Source organism: Leptidea sinapis, chromosome Z, assembly GCF_905404315.1.
Source record: "Leptidea sinapis chromosome Z, ilLepSina1.1, whole genome shotgun sequence".
Taxonomy (NCBI): Eukaryota; Metazoa; Arthropoda; class Insecta; order Lepidoptera; family Pieridae; genus Leptidea; species Leptidea sinapis.
This window is the reverse complement of record NC_066312.1, coordinates 20,396,686-20,420,468: the sequence shown is the minus strand read 5'-3', so window position 1 is coordinate 20,420,468 and position 23,783 is coordinate 20,396,686. Positions and strand designations below refer to the sequence as shown.

The window sequence follows — 23,783 nt, the reverse complement described above, 5'->3', positions numbered from 1 at the left end:
TAAGTGGAGAGCGTAATTACTATCAAGTTACAATTTAATACTTACGTAAATAAATTTGATTTTTCCCTTTTCAATATCACCCCAATGTGTAATTATTAAGTTGTATTGTTTTTTTTTTTGAAGGGATGAGATGAGAAGGACGTTGAGCTGATGGTAATTGATACGCCCTGCCCTGCACAATGTAGTATCGCTCGCTAGCTACAACTGCGCTCGTCACCTTGAGACATTTAGACGTTAAGTCTTATTTGTCCAATAATTTCAGTAGCAATGGCGCCCTTCAGACTGAAACACAGTAATGTTTGCAGATTACTGCTTCACGGCAGAAATATGCGCCGTTGCGGTACCAATATTCTAGCCGGCATCTTGTGAAAAGGAGCCTCCCACTGGTAAATTGTATTCGCTTTGTGCCACAATTACAGTCACAGCTTTGTCATATAGCGGTACTTAAAACTGTCTTGACGAAAGACGACGATTAAACTCGCTGTACTTGTAGATGGTTGTGGTTGCTGTATTTGACTTATCCTCGCATTCTCTGAGGAAAACAAACCGTTCCGTATAAGTCAAAGCGACTAGTTAAGGGCCTAAATTTCTCTCTTATGGAACCCGAGAAAGGAACGAGAGTTATATAAGTCGCACTTTCATGAAATTTTGCTAATAGGTTTAAATATGACTTTGTTTTAATTTTAATTTTTTTAAAGGCAACACTTTTTCAACTTCTTACTTTCTCTCGCTTGATAGGATCATATTTGATCATTGTTGACCACTTGAATAATCACATAAACAAATGTCACATAATTTCAAATTGCTAATATTTTAAAGTGACGCACACTTTGTTTAGATATCTGATATCTATATTTAAATATAACAATCTACTATATGCTCGCAATTATAATTAATCTACCTATGAAAATGGTTGCTTAGCTATATAAAAGAAATAAAGACGGGCAGAAAATCTTTCTCAAAATCGTTATTTTGTGATCTTACTCTTATTTAATATTTTTCACTCGCTAAGTTTTTCACACGAGATATCAATGTTAAATTAAAAACAGGATAACATATGTTACGAAAGCCAAATCAGAAAATGTATTATTTAACAACTAAATACATATTAAATGTACCATAATTTTTGGTAATGTTCCAGCGCTCTATCAACTGAGCCAATAGGAACAACCGAAAATCTTTGTATGACTTCGTAGTGGTATTTTGTATATTTAATCCCAGAAGTGAAATGAGATGTATAACTTTTCAAAAAACAAAACTGTTTTGGTATCTAAAAGTTATAAGTACATAATTTTAAAATCATGTTGATTCAAATAATATTTATTTTTCATTAGATGTAATAAAATTTGGATTAAGACCACCTAAAAGAGGTTCGAATTTAACTCAAAAATCGAATATAGTTGTAAGCGTTTTATTCCAAATCAATTTATTTTATCGAAGCATGCAATTTGTGAAATCTTCAAACCACAGCCACGCTTAGGATAACCTAACTTAACAAGTCCACATAAATGTTATTATCAAATAATGTTTAACATAGCCTCGGGCGTTGTTGAATCGACGCGATGTTCAACAGGAACCAAATATAAAATCACTTTTAACCTACGAATAAGGAAATATATTTTTGTGCAATTTACAACAGTCTGTTGCAATATTTATTGCAAAGATTGATTTAAACAGCTGGTTTGATTCGGCTGCCACATTTTATCATTTTCTCTACTTACAAGAAATACTTAATATATGAAATAATTACTTATTACGTTATCCATCTATTTTAAGTACTACTATCCACGGATTAGTTTTGTCGATTTTTTTCTATGGATCACCATTTAAATAAATTTCATTTAGTTCATTTCTCAATGTTTTAATTTCGCTTTCAATATTACGAGTCCTTCTTTGAACCTTATCTCTCTCTCGTTTACATTCAGTCCTGCTCATTGCGGGTAATAAAGCCTTCGAGGCTAGGGTGTGTTTACATTGAGCCCAACTCACACTGCTGACGACTTCTGTTGGTGGCAGACGTCGATATAATAACTGCATCCATATATTATTAAAAATAAATATTAATGTGTAAAATGTAACTTTTTCAAAAAACAATTATAATAACATTGGATTACCATTAATATTATTTTAAAACGCTGTCGGTCAAACTTGTGGTAAAAATTTATGTTGTCCAATATAAAATAAGCTCTAATCTATTTTTATAAGCATATTAAGGTTCAGCTTATCCTTACACCTCTCATCACTTCTAATAATATAAATATTACTATTTGTATACCATTTATATTTGAAAACAATAACTTAAGTTGCTATAATATAGTCGTCTAAACCTATGTAATTCTACTGTATTTAACTTTTAAGTTATACTTCTACCACCTACATCCCAAACAAGTCCAGAAAAAGTACAACCGACCAGATTCTGATGTTGAAAAACGTAATTGAAAAAGTACGTTAATTTATATAACGCTTTGGCATGCTTTTATTATCTATGTGTTGACGTGGAAAATCACGTACAAACTATGAATGTATCAATCAAAAGGTAACATTTAAAAAGAGGGACACTCTTGTTTGTGTGGATGTGTAATCCTTTACAATCAAAAGCTCGTTTGAATAAGATTCTAGTAGCACTTAAGTCTCCTAGATGAACTATTGAAATCTAATACTTATGGTATTCGCTTCACCTTATCGTTGGGCACAGAGGAGGCAATAATGCTGTAGTACCCCACTCCACCCTAAACGTAGATTTTGTGAGACATTAGGTGAAACTATTCAAAACTAAATGCCATTGACCTTGAGATGAAGATGGACAGATCTCGAAGGAGCAGGACAACGTCTACAACATAACCCGGGTATAAAATCCAGCATATATTTTGCCTCATACCGGTATGTGTATAACACCTCTCATCTCGGGTATTTTGAACCTTAAGCTGCTATAGATTTTCAGGACTGCATTCGTCTCATGGACTGCATTTAATTGGCAATTGACGTCGTACTTGCCCACATCATATTTGAAATAATAATGTAGTCGTAGTCCAGTATTACTCCAATGCGCATAATGCTGAATTGCTTGAACTTACCATAGATTACGATGAGTGATATGTGCATTTATAAATTTTCGTTTAGCCTATCTTTTTTGGTTTAGTAGCCCGCGCAGGTCCCTAAAATGCCTAGGCACGTTTATTGGATTTTCAGGTGACTACACAACCTGACAGTTACCAGGTCTCTCTGTCAAGGAACCTCTTGGGACGTCTGACCATTGCCGGATCAGGTGTTAGTGCCTATCAGACACTCACGTCATAGACAATCAGCAACCTGTCATGTTTGTCACATACGAAGTATTGCTCTCATCTCTCTGGTATGGCGACCCCGGTATCAGCATGAACAATTTGACCTTTACACGACTCGCCGGATGTTATTCTAAACTAGATGTTATTCCACAACCTGTATTTTTTAAGTTCATTCCAAGAAACATTCTACATGTCCAACCAAACTGCCGTATTAGCTTCGATGCACTTTGATTAGTAAACAAAAAGTAATATTAATTAAAAACAGACTGCCAAGTAATTTTCTCAATCGGTCATAGTCGTCGGTCTATTCAACAATAAAATGAACTATATATATAAACTAACTAAATAAATAAACAAAATCTTATTTTTGATGTTGACACATTTTAGGTAGAAGTTAGAGCACAAACCATACTATTTTATGAAAAAAATTAGCACGTATATTATATTGATATTGAGTATAAAATTTGGTTACACACTGGAATTGATTATAGTGCTGAATCCCGACGTGTAACGTGAGAATGTTGGTTTCAAAATGTTGTGTTAGAAATTCCTACGGCTTCACTCGGGATACTATGTTATTATTATTGGAATATCCGAAATACCGAATATTCAGGTATTTGTGTCACGTTGTATAGACCTCCTCACCTTAATAAAGAGAATTATTTTTCATAATATATGTACTTATTAAAAGGGAATATGAATATCAAACTGGCTGAAACTTACTTGTATGACCATGACTATGCAGGCTGCAGTGTCATGGGTCATGGGTCATATATTAATCTTTAGTAGGCAGTTAAAACAAATGTTTTCATAATTAATTACTATAGGTAACAAATCTAAGGAAAAATTATTAAAATTGCATCTCATTCAGTTGAGGTTATCAAATTTAAATTTCAGTTGTAAGATTTTACCACACATTTTACATACACTGAAACTTAAAAAAAAAATTGTGAAAACAAAATAAAATCTTACTAGTCACAATGTCACTCTTTGGTTTGATTTCCAAAATATAGATAAAACTTTTGCGACAGTTAGTATGATTATTTTTCATTTTAATGCGTTTTTTTTTTAATTAATTTATTTTAACGCTTTTCGAGTATAACAACAAAGGTCATCAACGACTACAGCTAACTTTATACATTGTTGTAAATTTTAATTAACTTAAGAAATTTTACAGTTTTACACCAACTATCTTGATCTAAACAATCTTTTAGGTTGTCGGGAAGTTTACATAATGATTTTTCTGACCGGTATGACTGATAATCTCCTAGTAGGTGTGATACACTTAAATCCTCCCTACATCGGCGGGTTTTATTAGTGTGACTTATACGCAACCGTGTAATATGAACTAGATCTCTTCTGCAACTTTTAATCACCTTTCAAAAACTGATTGTCGTTATTTTAAATAATTTTGTGCAATGATTTATCTCCCAATGAGAGTTCCAATGTTCTTTTATTTTATATTTTATATATTTTTTTACATCAGCTAAATTATAAGGCACATTATTATTTATTACATTACTAAACGCTGCTTCCTTAGCCTCTTTATCGGCTATTTCATTCCATGCCATTTCAAATCTAATTTTATTTCTTATTAACTGAACTATAATTTCTTTGATTGCTACTATTATAGGATTAATGTTCTTATTATTAAGGAGTGCTTCCAAACAAGATTTGGAGTCATTGTATATTACACTCTTTGTATTATCAGAATCAGTTTTAATTAGTTTTAAAACTTTAAGTATAGCAATAGTTTCACAGCTAAAGACTGAACTTAAATCTACCGATCTGTACCTGTAACTTTTGTTACCGCAGATAACTGCGCACCCTTGATTACTGATCCATCTATAAAGTATTTCTTGTTATCTTTGTGTTTGTTATTAAATTCATGAAATAAACTTTTATATATGTAATTTGGGATATCATTTTTTATATCAAAATGTTCCCAGGAACTGAAATGTGGTAATTTCTTAGGGAAAACGGCTAGGGTTCAAAATTAACTTCCTTAAAATATTTATTAACTCTTATTCTTAATGGTATAGGTATGTTTTAGCTAGTTTCAAATTTATAATCAGTAGCAGATGATTTAGTTAAGTATGTATACATGGGATTGTTGTGCTGTGAGTTAATATTCATTGCATAAGTAAGGGCAAATTTCTTTTCTTCTATAATTAAGTGGCATCGCTGCTGCTTCTGCTAGGATACTATTTACAGGGCTAGTTCTGAACGCTCCGATTAACCTTAGTGAAGTATTTTGAACGGATTCTAAGGCATTTAATACTCTTGGTTTAGCTGAATCGTATACTACTGACCCATTGTCAATTTTTTGACTAATTAATGCATTATAGGTAAGGTATCTATAAGGCATTTTCTATCTGAACCCCAATTAACGGACGACAAAACTTTTATTACATTTAATCTCTTATAACACTCTGATTTTAAAGTATTTTATGTGGGTTCCAGGTCAACTTTTGATCAAATATCAAACCCAGAATTTTTAGTTTATTGACTTCTTTAATAACTTGTCCATTTAATGTTAAATTTCTATGTTTACTTTTATTTCTTTTATTTGAAAATATCATGTTTTGACTTTTAGCTTTAGAAAATTTAAATCCTGTTGTTTTTAACCACTTTTCAAGTTCATTTAGTGTATTTTGTATGAGGTTAAGACTAGGAGCCAATATCTTTCCGGTACATATTATTGTTAAATCATCCGCAAATAAAAAACCTTTGACGGGTTTTTCAATTACACTAAGAACATCGTTGATAACTATTAAAAACAGAATGACACTTAATACAGAGCCTTGAGGGAGGCTATTTTCAATGTGTATGGACCGAAAGAGTATCCTGTACAAGAGTCACAGTAAGAACTGTGATAGATCGTTCTGAAAGAAAGTTTATTATGAAAGCTAAAATATTGCCTTTTAAATTAAACTGTTGTAGTTTCTTAAGTACTCGGTATTTCCATACCATTTCATAGGCTTTCTCAATGACAAGTGCTACTGCAACGACATAATGTTTATTCCCGAATGCATTTATAACTTCACTCACTAGGCTCGACAAGACCAGACGTCTATAGTTGACCGGAATTGGAAGTTTAATAATTATTTATTTTCTTCTAGATACCATCTCATTCTTTTACTTATAATGTTTTCTAAAATTTTACATAGGTTGCATGTCAATGAAATAGGTCTATAAATGGATGCTAAATGAGAGAGTTTACCTGGTTTAAGGATAAGAATGACTAGGGCTTTTTTCCAAGAATTTGGAAATACTTGATTGTACCAAATGTAATTATATATCTGTAATAAATAGTTAAGAGCGTTACCGGGAAGATGTTTTATAAATGTATTTGGGATGTTATCAGGTCCCGGTGCTTGAGTTCCCAATTTCGGATAGTGTTAATTCCAATTCATATATTTATATATTTGAATTTATAAGATTTGAATTATCACTGGTTTCAAAATTTATAGACCATTCTTCGTTAGATTTGTATTCTATGAAGTCTTTTTCATTATTACATGAACTAAAGCTGGATGCAAAATTTTTAGCCAAGATATTTGTTGTATCAACTGTATTTGCTGTAAGTACATTAGCATTATTTTTAAGAGCTATTGTGCCGAAACTAGATATATTATGTTTTAAAGTATTTATCCGTCTCCAAATTTCATTAACAGGAGTAAAGTTATTGATAGATGAAACCCAACTTTGCCAATTTTTAGTTCTACTTTCCTTGAAAAGCCTCTTACAATAAGCTCTTTTTTTCAAATATTCAATTTTTTATTTAGAGTCTGTATCATTAAGTGCATTTTTTTTATATTTTCTAAAGCATTTTTTGTTTCTTTACTAGTATTTTTACAGTCATAATTCCACCAGGGCAAATGTTTTTCGTTTAATACACCTGTGGATTTTGGTACAGATAAATTAGCTGCATTTAAAATTAACTTATTAAATTTGCAATTGATTTCGTCAATAGATGTATATTTGTTTGAGTTTAGATTAGATAGATGATGCATGTTTTTATTTATTTCTTCTTAAACAGTGACCAATTAGCCATGTTAAGTTTCCATTTTTTGGGGATATTTATTTCATGTGAGTTATTATCATCTCCTAAAGTTATTATTACAATCGGATAGTGGTCGCTATCATAAAGATCTTCCAGGGCATTCCATTCAAAATAGGGAACAATAATTTGTGAAGCCAAGGTTAGGTCAATTATGCTATTATTTATCCTGTATTATTTTAAAATGCGTTAGTTGACCAGTATAAAGAAGCAGTATGTCATTATTATCATTCAACCATTCAGCCAACAACCTAACTCTAGGATCGCATTTTTCTGACCCTCAATAGAAATTATGACTATTAAAATCGCCAAGTAAGACGAATGGTTTTGGTAGCTGTTTCATTAGATCAATAAGACTATCTGTATTGAGTGGGACACTATTTGGAAGATAAATATTGCACAGCGTCAGTGGAAATGGATATTTGACTGTAACTGCAAGGGCTTCTTAATCGCTGACGATCATCACCTCTTCCGGTAATATGTGAGGTTTAATGTGAATAGAAACTCCACAGCTAGCTATCTATAGCTAGCTATATTTCCATAGTTGCGATTTTTATTGAAACTTTCATAACCTTTAAGAGAAGCCAATATTTTTTTGAAAAATGAGTTTCTTGGACAAATGCAGGTAGGATTTAATTCTTTGACAAGTAGTTTAATATTTTCTATTCTTTTAAAATATCCGTTTACATTTCACTGTAAAATGTTCATTTTAGAAAGGAAGTAAAACAAAATATAAGACCTAAAATATATAAAGTATAAAATCAACTATTGGAATTAGAGATATATGTATTACGAGTAGTTAAAGGGAGCTGGGGTGGGAGGGAGAATTTAACAGTTCAGCTAGCTTTTTTGATAGTCGAGAGCATCTATTTTTGAGACTTTTGTTTAAATAGCCGAGTATTAAATAACACATTTCTATCAAGCCATTTATGTCCTCTGTGTAAGAAAAAACCACTCCCCTAATATTTTGCTTACCGCTACTAATTATTAATCACTGTTGTCTAATAAACTTGTAAATTGATAAATTTATTTAAATATGATTTAAGTATTCGTTTATTGTAGTTTGGTTTGGTTTGGCCTTGTTACCAATGCTCTAAATAAATAAAATAAACAATCAGTGTAATTAATTAGAAATGTGTCAAATGTCAATAATTGTTACTCGTCAATTATTTATATATAAATAATAATTACCTTACGTTCCGGAAGTTTTGTCCCGGTTATGGTACCCCTCCGCTTTGTCCCTTAAGAAAATTCGTTCCAAAAATTTGCTCGCAATGAATAAGTATACGATAAGCAAGCAATTTATTACTATCAATACGCTATCATAACAAAGGAATCCTAAGAAGCCTTATTAAATAATTATACATTAATTAAATAAGTAAGCAAATTCTTACCCAAAGTAAAGTAGCTCTTTTGCACTGGAACAAAACAAACAAATAGTTATTATAAAGTATTATTGGTAATATTAACAAGAAAATATTCAAACCATCAACGTGTTACAAGCAAATATGAAGTTTTAATTTAAAAATTAATATGAGTGATTTTTATAAATACAGTGCTAATAAATTCGCCACCAGTTAAGTAATTACAGCGGTCTATATCACGAATAACATGTGAGTGCGGCTTGCAGCGTGTCTCATTAAACAGCCACGGGATGATTAACAGGGCAATGAGGCGTCGTAACTATTAATTAGGCTGAGTACATCTGGCAAAGATCATACATTATGCAAGTTACCTGTATACCTGAATGTTCTGTTCTAGTGACCGCTGTCAAGTGCCACTTCCTACTTAGATGATTTGTGGTATGTCAGAACAGAAATTTAACAGGGTCTTTTGAGAGTGCCGTGTCTGGTAAACAATTACAAAGTATGAGTAAATTTCATGACTTGTATTTTATTTATTATGTTAGAATTTTTATCATAGTATGCTTAAATGTACCTAAGTGGTATACCTCGTGGCTAATATGAAAGTTATAAAGTGATATAATTCCGCAGTATCTATAATACAATCCCAAAATTATAATTTAATTTCTTATTATTAATATTGGAGGATTACAAGGATTTGGATATTTATAAAATAAAACAAGTAAAATTCCGGCTAGATTATGGGTACCACAACGGCGCCTATTTCTGCGGTGAAGCAATAATGTGTAAACATTACTGTGTTTTGGTCTGGAGGGCGCCATAGCTAGTGAAATTACTGGGCAAATGAGATTTAACATCTTATGTCTTTAGGTGACGAGCGCAATTATGGTGTTACTCAGAATTTTTGGGTTTTTCAAGAATCCTGAGCGGCACTGCATTGTAATGGGTAAGGCGTATCAATTACCATCAGCTGAACGTCCTGCTCGTCTCGTCCCTTATTTTCATAAAGAAAGAAAAAAAACCTCACATTTGACAAGGGATTGTCATTTAGTAATAAAGTACCATTACTAAAGACAACGAAATAATTTTTATTTTACTACCGTTCGTAAATAATATAAGGGGCCTCTGTATTACATTAATAAGTTGTTGCTCATTAGCAAGTATCATGAATTACAATTATTGTTACCACGATTTCACTTTTTAATTCCACATTAATATGTATTTGTTTTGATTTGTCTATAATTTAAAATTTTGTTATTTGAGCTTTTTTTCATCTACGGAACAGTAAGATATTGACTTTAGAAATGCAACAAATTATTAAAAGATTTAAGTACTCAATTTAGTCACTCTATCAGAAACTAAGGACACTTCATCATCTTAATAACTAAGCTAAGTTAGTGTCTGACTCAGTCAGGCAATCTATTATGATAACCCAGATCAGGCCTTTATTATGATAAGCTAGGACCTAGAGGGGATATCTATTTCAGTTTGATTTAGTTACATCTCATAAATATTTGAATAGTTATTCTTAGACTAATAAAAAGGTACTTTTAATTAAGAAAACAGCTAAACAGTAAAGCAGAGCACAAGTTTTGATAAAACATGGGTAATCAAAATTTGCTGGCATCAAGACAGTACAAGAACTATTGCTTCTAGCCATGGACAATGAGAAGTTTAAAAAACTAACTGCTGCACTCTAGCAATCGAGAGGCACGTGAAGATGAAGACTAGATAATTACTATAAGCAGTTGGATTATGGATGTGATTACAGAATCAGCGTTGAAATATTGAAAACTCAAGTCTTTGAATTATGTCCGTTTTACTATTTATGATTACTTATTAAGTCTTTTTTAAGAATCCTGTGCGGTGCTGTATTGTACGGGGCAGTGTGTTTTTCTAGCCATCAGGTGGAAATTTTGCTTATCTCGTCACTTTAAACTTTTGAGAGACTTGTGCCATTGACCTCCATTGTAATTTGGCTGTTTTTATTTTGCGAAAAAATTTAACACGCGTACAACGCTGAGAATTTTTACTATAAGTAAGGGACTTACTGAGCCCTTGGCTGTACTTGCACGTGCACGATAACTTGGTAGTCTCTACAAAGTTTTAATCTTTATGCTTACTGGAAAGAATAAAATAAAATTTGTAGAGGTTTATGAGCAAAGACTTCACCACCATGTAAAAGCCGAGGCTGTCCAGGAGACTGTATTCTGAGAATTGAGTGAAGAGAAACACTAAACGATTGTGTGTGAACAGTGAAAGAAACATACACTTAGTGTGAATGAACACAAGAACATAGCGTTTTCCCCTTAACACAGATTATAAGAAAGTTGCTTATGTACACTTACTTAGTATTTCTTCACCCAGAAAATAAGGTAAAATTAAACTATTCATAAGCCTAAGGCTAAATCGAATGTATTTAAAAAGGTTAAATTTAAGTTGTATATCTAAATATGTAAATGCATGAATCAAATCAATCAAACTTCAGTTTATAAAACTTTCGAAAAAAAAGGGTCTAAATAAACAAATACCATCGACCAACAGTGTACAGTTTTCCAGTTCTGAACTAAGCTCGACACCTATATAACATGTGTCGCTTTGTCATCGTGTCAACAATTGTTTTGTATTGGTGAAATTCAAAGGATTAAAGGCTGTGACTAAAAAAGTGACTAGTATTGGTTGTAGTACACTCAACAATTCAAATCAAGAAGTGCTCAAATGGCAATTTAACTGACTCAAATAGACTACTCACAAGCAAAACAGTGTTAAATTTTGTCCATGTATGACACTAGGTTTTATGCTATTTTATTAGATCTTATATGTTGTGTCTAGAATGATTATTCCAATTAATAACTATTGATTTTAATTTCTTATTAAAATAAATAATAAAGGGTACAAACGACTTCGACACATCATTAAGGGTCAATGCCTCACAAGCTCTTGGCTATGTTTGGTTGCTTTATTTATATTTGTTTTGTTTCATTCTGACTAAGCCCTAATCTTTGGTGTAAGACATATAGTAACCTAATATTTTATAGACAACCCTACCACAAACATGATATAGTATAGTTGTTCTTTTATTCATCATCATTTAAATAAAAGGCTCTAGATAGATTACATCATTTGTATTAATAACTGCAAATCCGTTGAATTAGTGACTTGAAATACATACTTTCACACTCTTAATACACTGAAAGTCTTCTTGACTAGAGAACAAATATTAAGTATAAAAATTAATTCAAATTACAAGCATCAAAATTTTTCAGAAATTTAGTCCGTCTTAAATCACAAAGATCGTATACAACAAACTTGAGTTATATTTTTTCTGAAAAATACTTGCAAAATATTTTTGGTAAGTTTTACTCTTAGATTATTTATACGTCTAGAACCTAGACCTGTAAAAACGTCAAAAAAAATAAGGTTGACAGTTACCCTCTATTTTGAGCAATGCACGCACACTAACTTGTCTCTTTGTGACAGATCGGTTGTCTAGCAGCAAGAGGCTCTTTCTAGATGTATAAATTATCTAAAGTTTTATTATAAAAGACGGAACTTCGTGTATAGAAAACTCCAACCTCATCCTGTCTGTCTGTATTCTGTAATCAACAAAACGAGTGTCGGAAACTTTTCTAAAAGTTCAATTAATTCGATGTGTCCCGCATCGTGTTCACGTTGATCCGAAAATCGTTAGAGCTAGAATTTGTCAAACTAATACAAAGTTCAACATGTACTCTGTTTGATGTCAACTATCAAACGCCACCATAGTTTTACCCGTTTTCAAGTGGTTCGTAAATTTATCTATGCTGTTAATAAAATTATAAAATTTCAAGCGGGAATATAAACATGGAAATTGTTTGAATCTTCTATTGTTAATCTCAGAGTCAAAGTCAAGTAAACTTTATGTAACTAGGCGCTTTTGAATTGTCACTATAAATATTTCTTTTAAATTACTGACTCTACCCTTTTTTCGGAGAAAGTAGAGCTCGTGAGAAGAACATACAAGAAACTCAACGGCCCCTCTTCTCAGTCAAATAGAGTATTGAGAGAGAGACATTTTTGGCTGTTTTAATCCAATATATGAATCGAGTTCAAAGTTAAAAGCAATCTTAATTATAAATTTTTTATTTGAATTTCATATTTTATAAACACTATAACACCTGCACGGAGGTGTCGCTGTAATGGGATTGGAGTACGAAGAGGTATCCTGAAAGTTATGGCTCATGACAGGTTCTATACCCGACCATACACCTTTATTGTGAATGTCAGAAGTTAAAGATAAGACAACTATTAATACTTTGCACGATTCTTCGCAAACACTGAACGATCCCGATATACACAGCTATCGCCGTAAGACGCACTAGATAAAACATCTGATTCAAATTCATTCAATGTTCTATAATTTGAAACTTTGCTATATTCTTACTCAAAAAAAAAACAAATTGTCGGGAAATCATTTGTCAATTGTTTTATCACACATCAAAGTTTTACGTACGCAACGAAAATAGATTTAAGTTGAGATGATTTTAGAGCGATGATGACAACGCTTCTTCATACACGGCCTATAAAATTAATTAATTTTTAGCATCCGAAAAAGTACAACTCGTCACCCATCCTGCACATAGCACCCTGTGATTTCTCTATTTTCCCCAAAATTGAAGATTTGATGAGAGGTTTCACTTTTACCAATTCCGAAGAGGCAGTGATACCGTTCAACCAGCACGTAGAAAACATGCCTTCAGACATGTGGCCCTCCTGTTTTAAGAAATGGTTCGATCGCATGAAAACATGTTTAAAATATAAGGGAGAGTATTTTTATAATCAATAAACATAATTTTTTTTATTATATGTTGTTTTTTATTAGTTACGCAAAACTTTTAGTGGGACCTACGTATAACAAAGAGCTATGTATCTATACGGTGAATAAACACAACGAAAACAGTAAACTGACAATATGGCTACAATGAACACCTTAATATATTAGCCATATACACAAAGACGCTTTTAATTACATGACTTTACAGCATTTAAAAATTACCGCGCGTACTCTTTTAGTAAAGGATTAAATAATAAAATATGTGATACGGATTCATTGACATCGATAAAACAGGTAAATTTAGTTTTGAAATCGCTATATATTATGATTGTTACATTTGAACAACCTAAAGCTATTGTCTATTTTTTGTAAAAAAAAACATGAAACTGAAGCTTCTGAGTAAATTTATATTAATATCATTAATGGGATTGCACCATGTAGTGAACCATATTAATTGTACTTTAAAATCGCACGTAAATTCCCAAAAATAGCATAAATCACCTAAAATTTTAGTAAGTTAAGTGAGGTGATTGAGAAAGAGAAATGTAATGCATATGAATAGTTATTATTACTGAATTCCTAATTTGAAAAAGTAGCTATTTTTTGCTATATTCTTGATCAATGCAATTCTCTTAAAACTTTATATTAATGGTACCTAAGAAAAATTTAAGCTCATCAACATGAAGCATGAAATTAAAGTTATGAAAACATTTATTAATGTCCCTAATAAACTACAGATATGATAGAGAACCGATATTAGAGCCCTGAGGTACACCAGATGCAATAAAGACGGACTCTGAGGCAATATGATTAATAACCACTTTTTGTGGGCGGTTGGCTATTCTTTATTATTTGAACCATCAACATAAATTTTCGTGAACACCATAGATATGTTCCACGAATTTTCTTATAGTCTGAACTGTCAAAAGCATTTCGAAAATCAAGTTGAATAGTCGTCTAGCTTCAAAATAATTAGTAATGTACATTTTAATGGATTTATGAAAAAACTGTACTCTATTCCGCTGTATAAATAAAAGTTACTTTCTTGTAAATTAGTTTTGTCAGCTTCAATGTTTCTAGGCTAGGTCTATTCCGATATTTAATGAATCAGAACTCCAACTCAGAATGTAAAAATATGATTATTTTACATTTCGTAGCATCCGCTCCTGCACATTTAAAAATTATAAAATTCAAGGTTTCTTATGGTATGTATATATTTTATATATAGTTAAGTAAATATTATGATGAAATTAAAATATTCTTATTAACCGACTTCAAAAAAGGAGGAGATTCTAATTTAGACTTTATTTTTTAAGTTTGTTATAAGGGTTATGCAGGGCCGGGGCGGGAGGACACCGATTTCTAATTACAATAAGGTATAACAATAATTGTAACTACCTATATAGTCGTAATAATTTGATTGACTTTTAGTTTGTCTAATAATTTTTTTTAAGTTCATATTACTTACGAGATCTCTAAAAATTAAAAGTTGTTTATTAAGTTGTAGAGGATTCGCAAATATGCATATTATATTATTTTGGAATAGTTTTTTTCATTCGGTTGTTTTTTGCTAATTTATTTTAACCATGTGATATATAGTGTGCTTTTTCTTGATAAAATTACATTAATAACAAAAGCCTACTTACATCATAAAAATGTGATACCTTATGATAATCAAATTATTTATTAATGTTAATAGCATGCTTCTTGGAATTTTATTAAATTAATTAACTGCTTATTGACTTGATAGACTAATAGACAGTAAAAATAATTCCCCAACATAACTAAGCTACAAAAAGCAGGTATACGTGTTACAAAAGTGTAATAAAAACCTTTCGGTCAGCATTTGGGATTCGAAGTTGGTCCAAATACTGTGAAAAATCACAAAGCGAAGTAAATTATGAGCTGAACTCGTAAAGTGCTCTTCGCATTGTCGGGAGACTCATACTTGATATCGTATATTTCAGTCGTCCGTCTCGCTACGCAGCTCTGTTTTTGCGCCGTTGAATTATGTCTGAACAAAAAAACTTAGCACAATAACGTGTAAACTTTGTTCATTCCAGTTTTTTTCGCGTGATATTAAATAACTTTTATTCAGTTAGTCGTCTGATGTTACTTAATGTTTCCGCTAGAAAGTGAATTAATATACCATTATCATATTTTCATTGTTGGCTTCGAGGAATGTCAAATGTTCTATCAAGTGAATCTAAGTCACTTGCTTCATAAGAAATAAGCAAAAATTATAATATGAAAATTATTAAATTGGTTATAAAGAATAAACAGAAAAAAACTAAATAACTGTAAGATATATAGAAAACTGTTTATTTTTTTTTGACAATTCAAATAACTTATCATATAATATTATTTATACATAATATATTTCAATAAAACTTTATCTCATACATCCCATGACGCACTCATACAACACATGATCAGCACGCTCCATAGACAACATTGCAACACTAGAGGAATCACAAAAGCGTGCCGACCTGATAATTTAAGTGTTGTTGAATAACTATAATGTATTATAATATTATTTATTGTAAAACTGAATACACATTGGTACGTGACGAGCTAGTATCGAACCGGGGCTACTGTGGCGAGAATCAACTGTACACCCTGGAGCGTCACCGATGCTATTTTGTTTAGAACAGAATCTTATGTACAATTTCAGATTAGATATTGTATTAATAGCTTACTTCGCGAAAATATTGCAATAAAATGTGATCGAAATCCGATTGCTATGTAAACTATATAACTGTGCGGCTAAGTCATGGGCTTGTAGCTCGTGTATGATAAATTATTTCACTAAAAATGTTGACCGTTGTTAGTTTATAAACTAAAAGTGTAAACTATACAACTTAATATGGTAACATTAAGTCTCCTGGGCTGTAAACATGATATGAGCTATAAATATAATTAATATGTTTATGTATTTGAAAACAAAAGTCGTGTCACGACATGTACGCACCGAGCGATTAATTTGGAAGTTTGGCTTTTATATGGCAATTTGATGAGTATGGCTTCAATGGGTGAAGTTTATAACTTGACTGTCATAAATTATTCCCAAATTAATCTTATTTATAACAAATATTATTAATATTATAATAGAAATCATGTCATTATTTGAAAATAATTATTTAATAAAAATTTAACTAAAAATTATTTTAATAATAAATTATAAATTATGAAATGAATTCGTTTAATTGTTGTGTTCATTACTCCACAATCTCGTCGTTTATGATTTGAATTTGCATAGAAGAAGGTATAACTTCTAGATTAAATTATTATAAGAACATCTTGGAAGATGAGAGACTATGGATATTATATGTAGTAATATATATGTAGTAATACGTGGAACCTCTCAATTTAAAGTTACACTCTCTTTTTACTTTTAACAACAACACAAAAAAGTACATTCTGTATTTTCAAAGTGCTGTATATTGACTAAAGATCCAAATTTTTTTTATAATCTAAATGTTTCTTAATAACGTGAAAATTTTGCAGTGAGGTGCCGATTGCAATTGCAGCAGCAATTAAAATGCAACAGGATTTATGGTATCTACGATTCAAAGGGAAACGTGATCTCCCTGGTGATTGGATCTCCCTGGTGACTAGATCTCACTACAAAAGCTAAGACTATTAATTAGATTACATTAATGCATTAAAGAGCGGTTCCTCTAACCTGCATCTTAAATATTAAAGACCTAAAGTCAATCATTAGATTTTCAAATCAACTTTGATTGAATTTGAAAAATCATAACACTTACGATTGCAAATAAAACATTACTTCTATTATTGAGTATTCGATATTTTATTCTAATAGATTTAATTAACAAGCATTTAGTAGCTGACAGATATAGCGTTAACCATGTCTGTCATTCATAAAGAGTAAAAATATCGATAAATGGCCATTTTCAATAACGTATCTCTAGTTATACCGTTTAAAGACAAGATCTTATATATCCATAGTTTTGTCCAGTATAGTTACAGTACAATGTTTTATGTCGATAGGTTATTGAAATGTAAGTAAGCCTAAAAAGATAGATTTGTCTTACCTCTAGTAAGTTAAACAAAGGATAAATATGTTATTTAAAACGGCCGTATAACAGCACAAAACAGAGCAAACTGCATATTTGTTTATTATAAAGCTATGGCACGAGATTTAAAACAAGCGTTACTTTTAAAAGCCATAATCACTAAGTTTCAAGAGTCTTTTGCATTCAAGAGGCTATGTTAATTAGACGGAAGAGGCTAAAACACAAAGGAAGGATTCAAACATACTCAGTAAGTAAGCCTTTTGTAAATATCGCTGCATTTTCAGCCACTTCACACGATTTCAATTGTAAATTCTCTCTGTCTTTGAGTTTGAGATAATACACATAAATCTTAGCTCAGTTGACGTCGCAATAATAAATGTCCTTTGTTTTATTTAAATTAACAATTTCCACTCATTTATTTTATTTTGTTTTTTAGCTGCAAACAGTCATGTACAAAAAAATTTCTTATTCTAATACTTAATAGGTATGTAAATATTCGGGAAGTATTGAGAAATTAACAATAACACAACGCAAATACAAAAAGAAAACAATAAATAAATAAAAAAAAATCTTACTTGCCTTTTGTAATCAAATTGTTAATTAATGATTTTTTATAGGTACTTATTATTAGTTGTAAAGGGTTCCAAGTGAGAGATTTGATTATTGTATAGTTTCAAACAGCGGTGAATGAAATTATTAGAATTTGAAGCAAAATTAGATTAAAAGATCAAACTCAAAGTCCCGACTAAACACATTTAGTCGAGACTTTGAGTTTGATCTTTTCTACAAGGAATCAATTACAAAGTTAATAATTTTATACTGAAACATCAAGTCTAACTGTGAATGGTGAAGGGGTAACATTTTATGTTTATTAAGTAAATCAGCATAATATACTACCAGAGCCGGTTCTGTACTCGAATGACGTTTAAAACTTTAAAACTTTTTGAAGTCTTTCAATTAGATTGATGTCACGTGTATAATGAGGGTTCCAGACTATAGAACCGAAGTCTAGCAACGTTTTACAATTACTTGCAATTACTTGTAAAATAACAGCTGCAATTGCGTCAGTATATCTCTGGACTTGTTATGATTGAGATTGGACTAACGGTATATATTTTGTAAATACATACGTACATATAAACATACTTGTCACACAGTGGCAAATATTCGACAACGCACCCCCGTTAACATGTCGCTGACATGGTTCTTGGAACCTACTTTCTTGCAATTTTTCATGTAAGCTCTCTTATTCTTTCTTCTTTCAAAATGATTATTAGGAAAACATCGCGGAGTAGATCCTACCGTGTAATAAGCATGGCAAGCTTATATATGGCATATATGGCTTATATACGCATGGCAAGCAATATTTGTATCTGGTCGTTATAATAATCACAACGTCTAGAAGGTTTTAAAGAATCAGACGTTAGAAGGCAACCACCACAATCTTGTATTTCTAAAATTTCTATTTATAAAAAATCTTGCCTTTCTAAGTTATGTATAAAATTCTGATACATAAAGACTTAATTTTTCAATTATAACATTCCGTATCTATGTCACACATCAACAAAAGGGACGCAAAATCAATAGGTGGAAAGGTGTCCTTTGAATCCAGAAGATAATCTCAAGATATAGTGGTTAATGGTCCTTTACATTGCTAGTTTAACTAATATGAGCAGCGTTGCATATCTGATGCTAATTGATCATCACTTAGAATCAGATAAGCTCAAGCTAATCAGGTAAGTACTAAGTAAGGCTTATAGTAAGTTTTTTTAAATAATAATTTGGTTCATCATATCGTAATTCGCATACACCAGCTAATTATGAAACCAAGTATTAAGATGATCTCCACCTTACATTGCTTTGTTCCTTTTGTTTTTTTATTTCCTCATGTCAACACCCTCTAATTCTCTATCTCTACCGCCATTCCCTCATGACTGAGGATCGTAGTCATCGTCGGCTGAGGATGCTGGTGCTGTGATGTGTCTCCCACGACTTCTGTACATTGCATCTCTTACTACCAACACACATCTGGCTCAACACACATGTCTGTTAGGATACTTCGATCGTCGTGAACAAGCTCACTGAAAGCTGGGTTTTCAGTGATCTTGTTCACGATACATAGTTCGCAGCAGAGATTACAAATTTGTTTTTGCTTTTATTATAAATTGAAATTGTAGTTATTATTTGAATTTTTTATTTAATGTTTACATTTTGCATAATGACATATTTATTTATTTAAATCTTTGTAATCTGTGCTAAACCAACTCAATAAGTAATATTATTATACATAAAAATATATATATATATATTATCTAGAAGAGATGTAAATGGCGTAAAGATTGTACAAGTAATATCAAATTTTACGTATGAATTAATAGCAAATAAAGGAATATATTAAATCACATGCGATTACATACTCTAAATATGTACTTATTATGCTTACCAAATTCCTTACAATACAATAATAGCTGTGTTTGAACGCATGGTAAAAATGGCTCAAAAAACATTATCAATAACACAGCTACAAATAAATATTTATAAATCCAACATCTCCGTGAATGATAGGACGTTTTCCTTGAGCATTAATCATGTAATCCAATGTCATGAATGTACAAAATTCGCGCACCCATAGAGGCAACAAAAATTGTGTACCACAATAAGTTAATATCGCTTAACGGTAATTAGTTACTCCGTTACTCCTATCCATACTGACTTCAATTTGTATTCCAAGTAATAATACCTACTATTTCTACGCTTGTTGAATTCATTTGCTTAGTGTGCACGAGCCATTACATCGATGGATAGATAGTATGGGAAATATTATTGAAAAGAACGAAGCAATATTCTTAAATTCAGTATATTATTTGCTTTTGTAAGAACAGATTTTATTTATCTTTTTCTCGATTTAATATTATTTGAACAGAGAACGTGAGAAACGTTGATTGTGCTGATCAGAAAAGTTACTTGTCTCAGAAAAGATAACATTCTCTTTAATTAGAGACGCTTTTAACCTAAGACTTCTTTTTAATTAGTAGTGTCATATGGAAAATTAATATAAAATGTATCAACAAGTACATAAATGTTCGATATCACTTAGAATGATTATTACATCTGAAGTGTTGTACATTCCTAACGTAAATTTGGTATAATTTAATGGGTGGAGATGATGATGATTTATTTATTTATTATGTGATTATTTATTATTACTAAATATATGAATTATTTTATGTAAGTAAGGACAAACGAACGTGCGGGTCACATGATGTATCACAGAAGCGTTACCCGACCTTTCGGTTTAAATACTCACAAGATTTAACATAAAATCATTAACTTGAGAATTTTACATAAATATACAATATAATATTACTTAAGGTTTCTATGACTAAGTATGCAAAACAAACAAAGTAAACAATTACAAAAAATGAAGGTACATAAATTTCTCAACAAATCAACATCAATATATTTTATATTAATACGGAATAAGAAGGACTGGATGTGGCTTACGACTTATAAAGATAACAATGAAGTAAACTAAAAATATAATACTTACGGTTTGAACAATATAAAAAATAAGACAACTTAAAACAAATAAGTATATGTTTATATGAGTGGTTGTGCATTCGAGCTTTTTTTTTAATCCATATTATTTTTTTTACTCGTAACAAAGTTAAGATAAAAAGAAACTTAAAATGAAGTATAATTATTATATTAAATAGTGTTGTTTATAATAATATGTGCGTTTAGTTTTTTTTTAAATAATGCTGCACTTTTAATTTCTTTTATAGTATTTGGAAGTTTTTTATAAATCTGAATTGCCTCGTAAGTTAAGTTCCTTTTACCGTAGTTAGTTCTTGGTGGACGTAGCATTAAGTCATTAAAACTTCTTAAGATTTTTTCTTGGGAATAGTTTTTTTTTAAACATGAGTTCTGTGTGTATTTCGTTAGTAAATATTTTTCGAATATGAATACATGTGTTATATTTATATGTTTGTGTTACGTCAATTATTTTAGTTTCTTTATATACTTACTTTACTGGTTGGTGTCAGAAAATCAAAGCTGAATAATACTTTTGTAAGTTTATTTTGTGCAGTTTGGATTAAATTTATATTAGTTATAGCAGCTGAACCCCAGATTTCAACCAAATAATCAATTTGCGGTTTTACAGAAGAGTTGCAAATGATATAACGTACATTTCCGGGGAGACAACGTGCTATGCTACGTAGTGTTCCAGTAAGGGATGGCAGCTTAGACTTTACCTTATCAATGTGAGGTTTCCATGTTAAATGATTGTCTAACAGAAGGCCTAGTAATTTTTCACTATCTGTTATTTTAATTAATTGGTTATTAATTTTTAATGGTAAATGATTTGGAGTCTTTAATATTTTTAGCGGCAAACATAACATAATGGGTTTTCGATATATTAATTTTCAGTAAATAACACTGAAACTACACATTGAGCAGGTTTAGGTCATCTTGTGCGTTTTGTATGATTGTCTCAATTTTATGACCAAAATAAAAAAGGTTGGTGTCATCTGCATACAGTGATAGGCTTCCTTTGAGCTGCAATTTATTTATATAAATCAGAAATAACAATGGTCCTATTACTGAGCCTTGAGGAACTCCATAAAGTACAGTTTCCTGACTGCTTTTATACTTGCCAAGTTTGACTACTTGTTGGCGATCCGTCAAGTCCAATTTAAAAATTTTGTGTATGTTTTTGTAATTTATAAAGAATAATTTAATGGCTAACTGTATCGAATGCCTTTTTTAAGTCTATAAATATGCCAATGCAATACAATACAAATTTCTTTTCATCAATGTTATTTTTTAATTTAGTTACCAAATCTGATGCAGCCAAAAGTGTATAAGATTTCGGTCTTATACGATATTGTTTACTAAATAAGAAATTTATACATTGTAGGTATGTCTCAAGTCAATCGTATAAAACACGCTCAAAAATTTTAGACAATACTGGAAGAACCGAAATGGGTCGATAATTCCCTGGCTCTTGTTGTGATCCAGACTCGTGAATAGGCGCCACTTTTGCAATTTTCAGACTACTTTGTAAGTTCATCGGCTAGTAACGGCATGATGCATTTTATTGACTTAGTATTTATAGTATCGATACCTGCGCTTGTATTAGAATCTAAGTTTTTTATTAGAGTTATTACTTCATCTACTGTTACTGATTTAATAGTACTGAGACCTGCGTACGTAGTATTACTGTCCATACTAGCATTTGTGTAGGTTTTATTGTTATGGTACTTTATAGGGATATCTTCCGCTAATTTTGAACCAACAGTAGAAAAGTATTCGTTAAAAGCCTGGCAGATATCATTTCCATTCTGTAATACCGTGTCTGTATGTTTTAGTTTAGTGGGTACGGATTGTACTTGATTTTTATTGTGATTCAGAATTTATATTAAACTCCACATTTTTGAAGGCTTATTGTGACAATTGAAGAACTTCTTGTGATAGTAATCTGCTTTCAATTTTTGGATTGTGATTGCAACGGCAATCTTAGCTTTTATAAAATTGGTTACGATGCTTTTAACTTCAGAATTTATTTTATGTTGATGCCATAGTGTGTTTTTACGATTAATATCATATAATATACTTTTATTTATCCAGTCTTGCGTCAGTGGATTAATAATTTTAATGCGTATTTTTTTGTTTTGTTAAATTAATGTTCATATTTTATCCTCTAAATTGTTGTAATCATGGTTATTATTGAATATTTTGGTATTGCTAACTGCCTCATAGAGCTTTTTATAATCTACCACTTCATAGTGTATGATTTTTTTAGCTTCTGGTCGATATTTCCTCACTTCAAAGTAAATCTCTTTGTGGTCTGACATCGATTATTCAATAACAGCTAAGTGAAAGCTATTTTCTTTCAAGTTGGTAGACACGTGGTCGATCAAAGATTTTTTTTGTAAATGTTTCTCTTGTACAATATCTAGATTCAATTTCCTTGATAATATTGAAACCCTTTTTTTTGTAGGGAATATTTATAAGCTTCAACTGACTTGTCTGGGTTTCATAAGTTAAAGTTAAAATCACCAAATACTATAGCTCTTTTTCTTAGATTCAGCTGAGAAGAAAAGGCACCTAGAAAATTATTAACATTAGTTCTACCGGGTTTGTATACAGCGCCAATATCTACAGAAAAATCTTGCACACTTGGATACACTTATCCATAAGTAATGGTTGTCGTCT

The 23,783-nt window shown here is 31.0% G+C and overlaps 1 protein-coding gene across 1 annotated transcript in view; it reads right to left on the bottom strand.

Annotated features, from left to right (window-relative positions):
- LOC126978683 (glutamate receptor 1-like) overlaps positions 1 to 23,783 on the bottom strand; it is a 189,245-nt gene that overhangs the window by 129,877 nt on the left and 35,585 nt on the right. Inside the window, exon 2 of the mRNA XM_050827684.1 lies at positions 8,742 to 8,765. Coding sequence (XP_050683641.1) covers positions 8,742 to 8,765 — 24 coding nt within the window. The remainder of the gene's footprint in view (positions 1 to 8,741; positions 8,766 to 23,783) is intronic.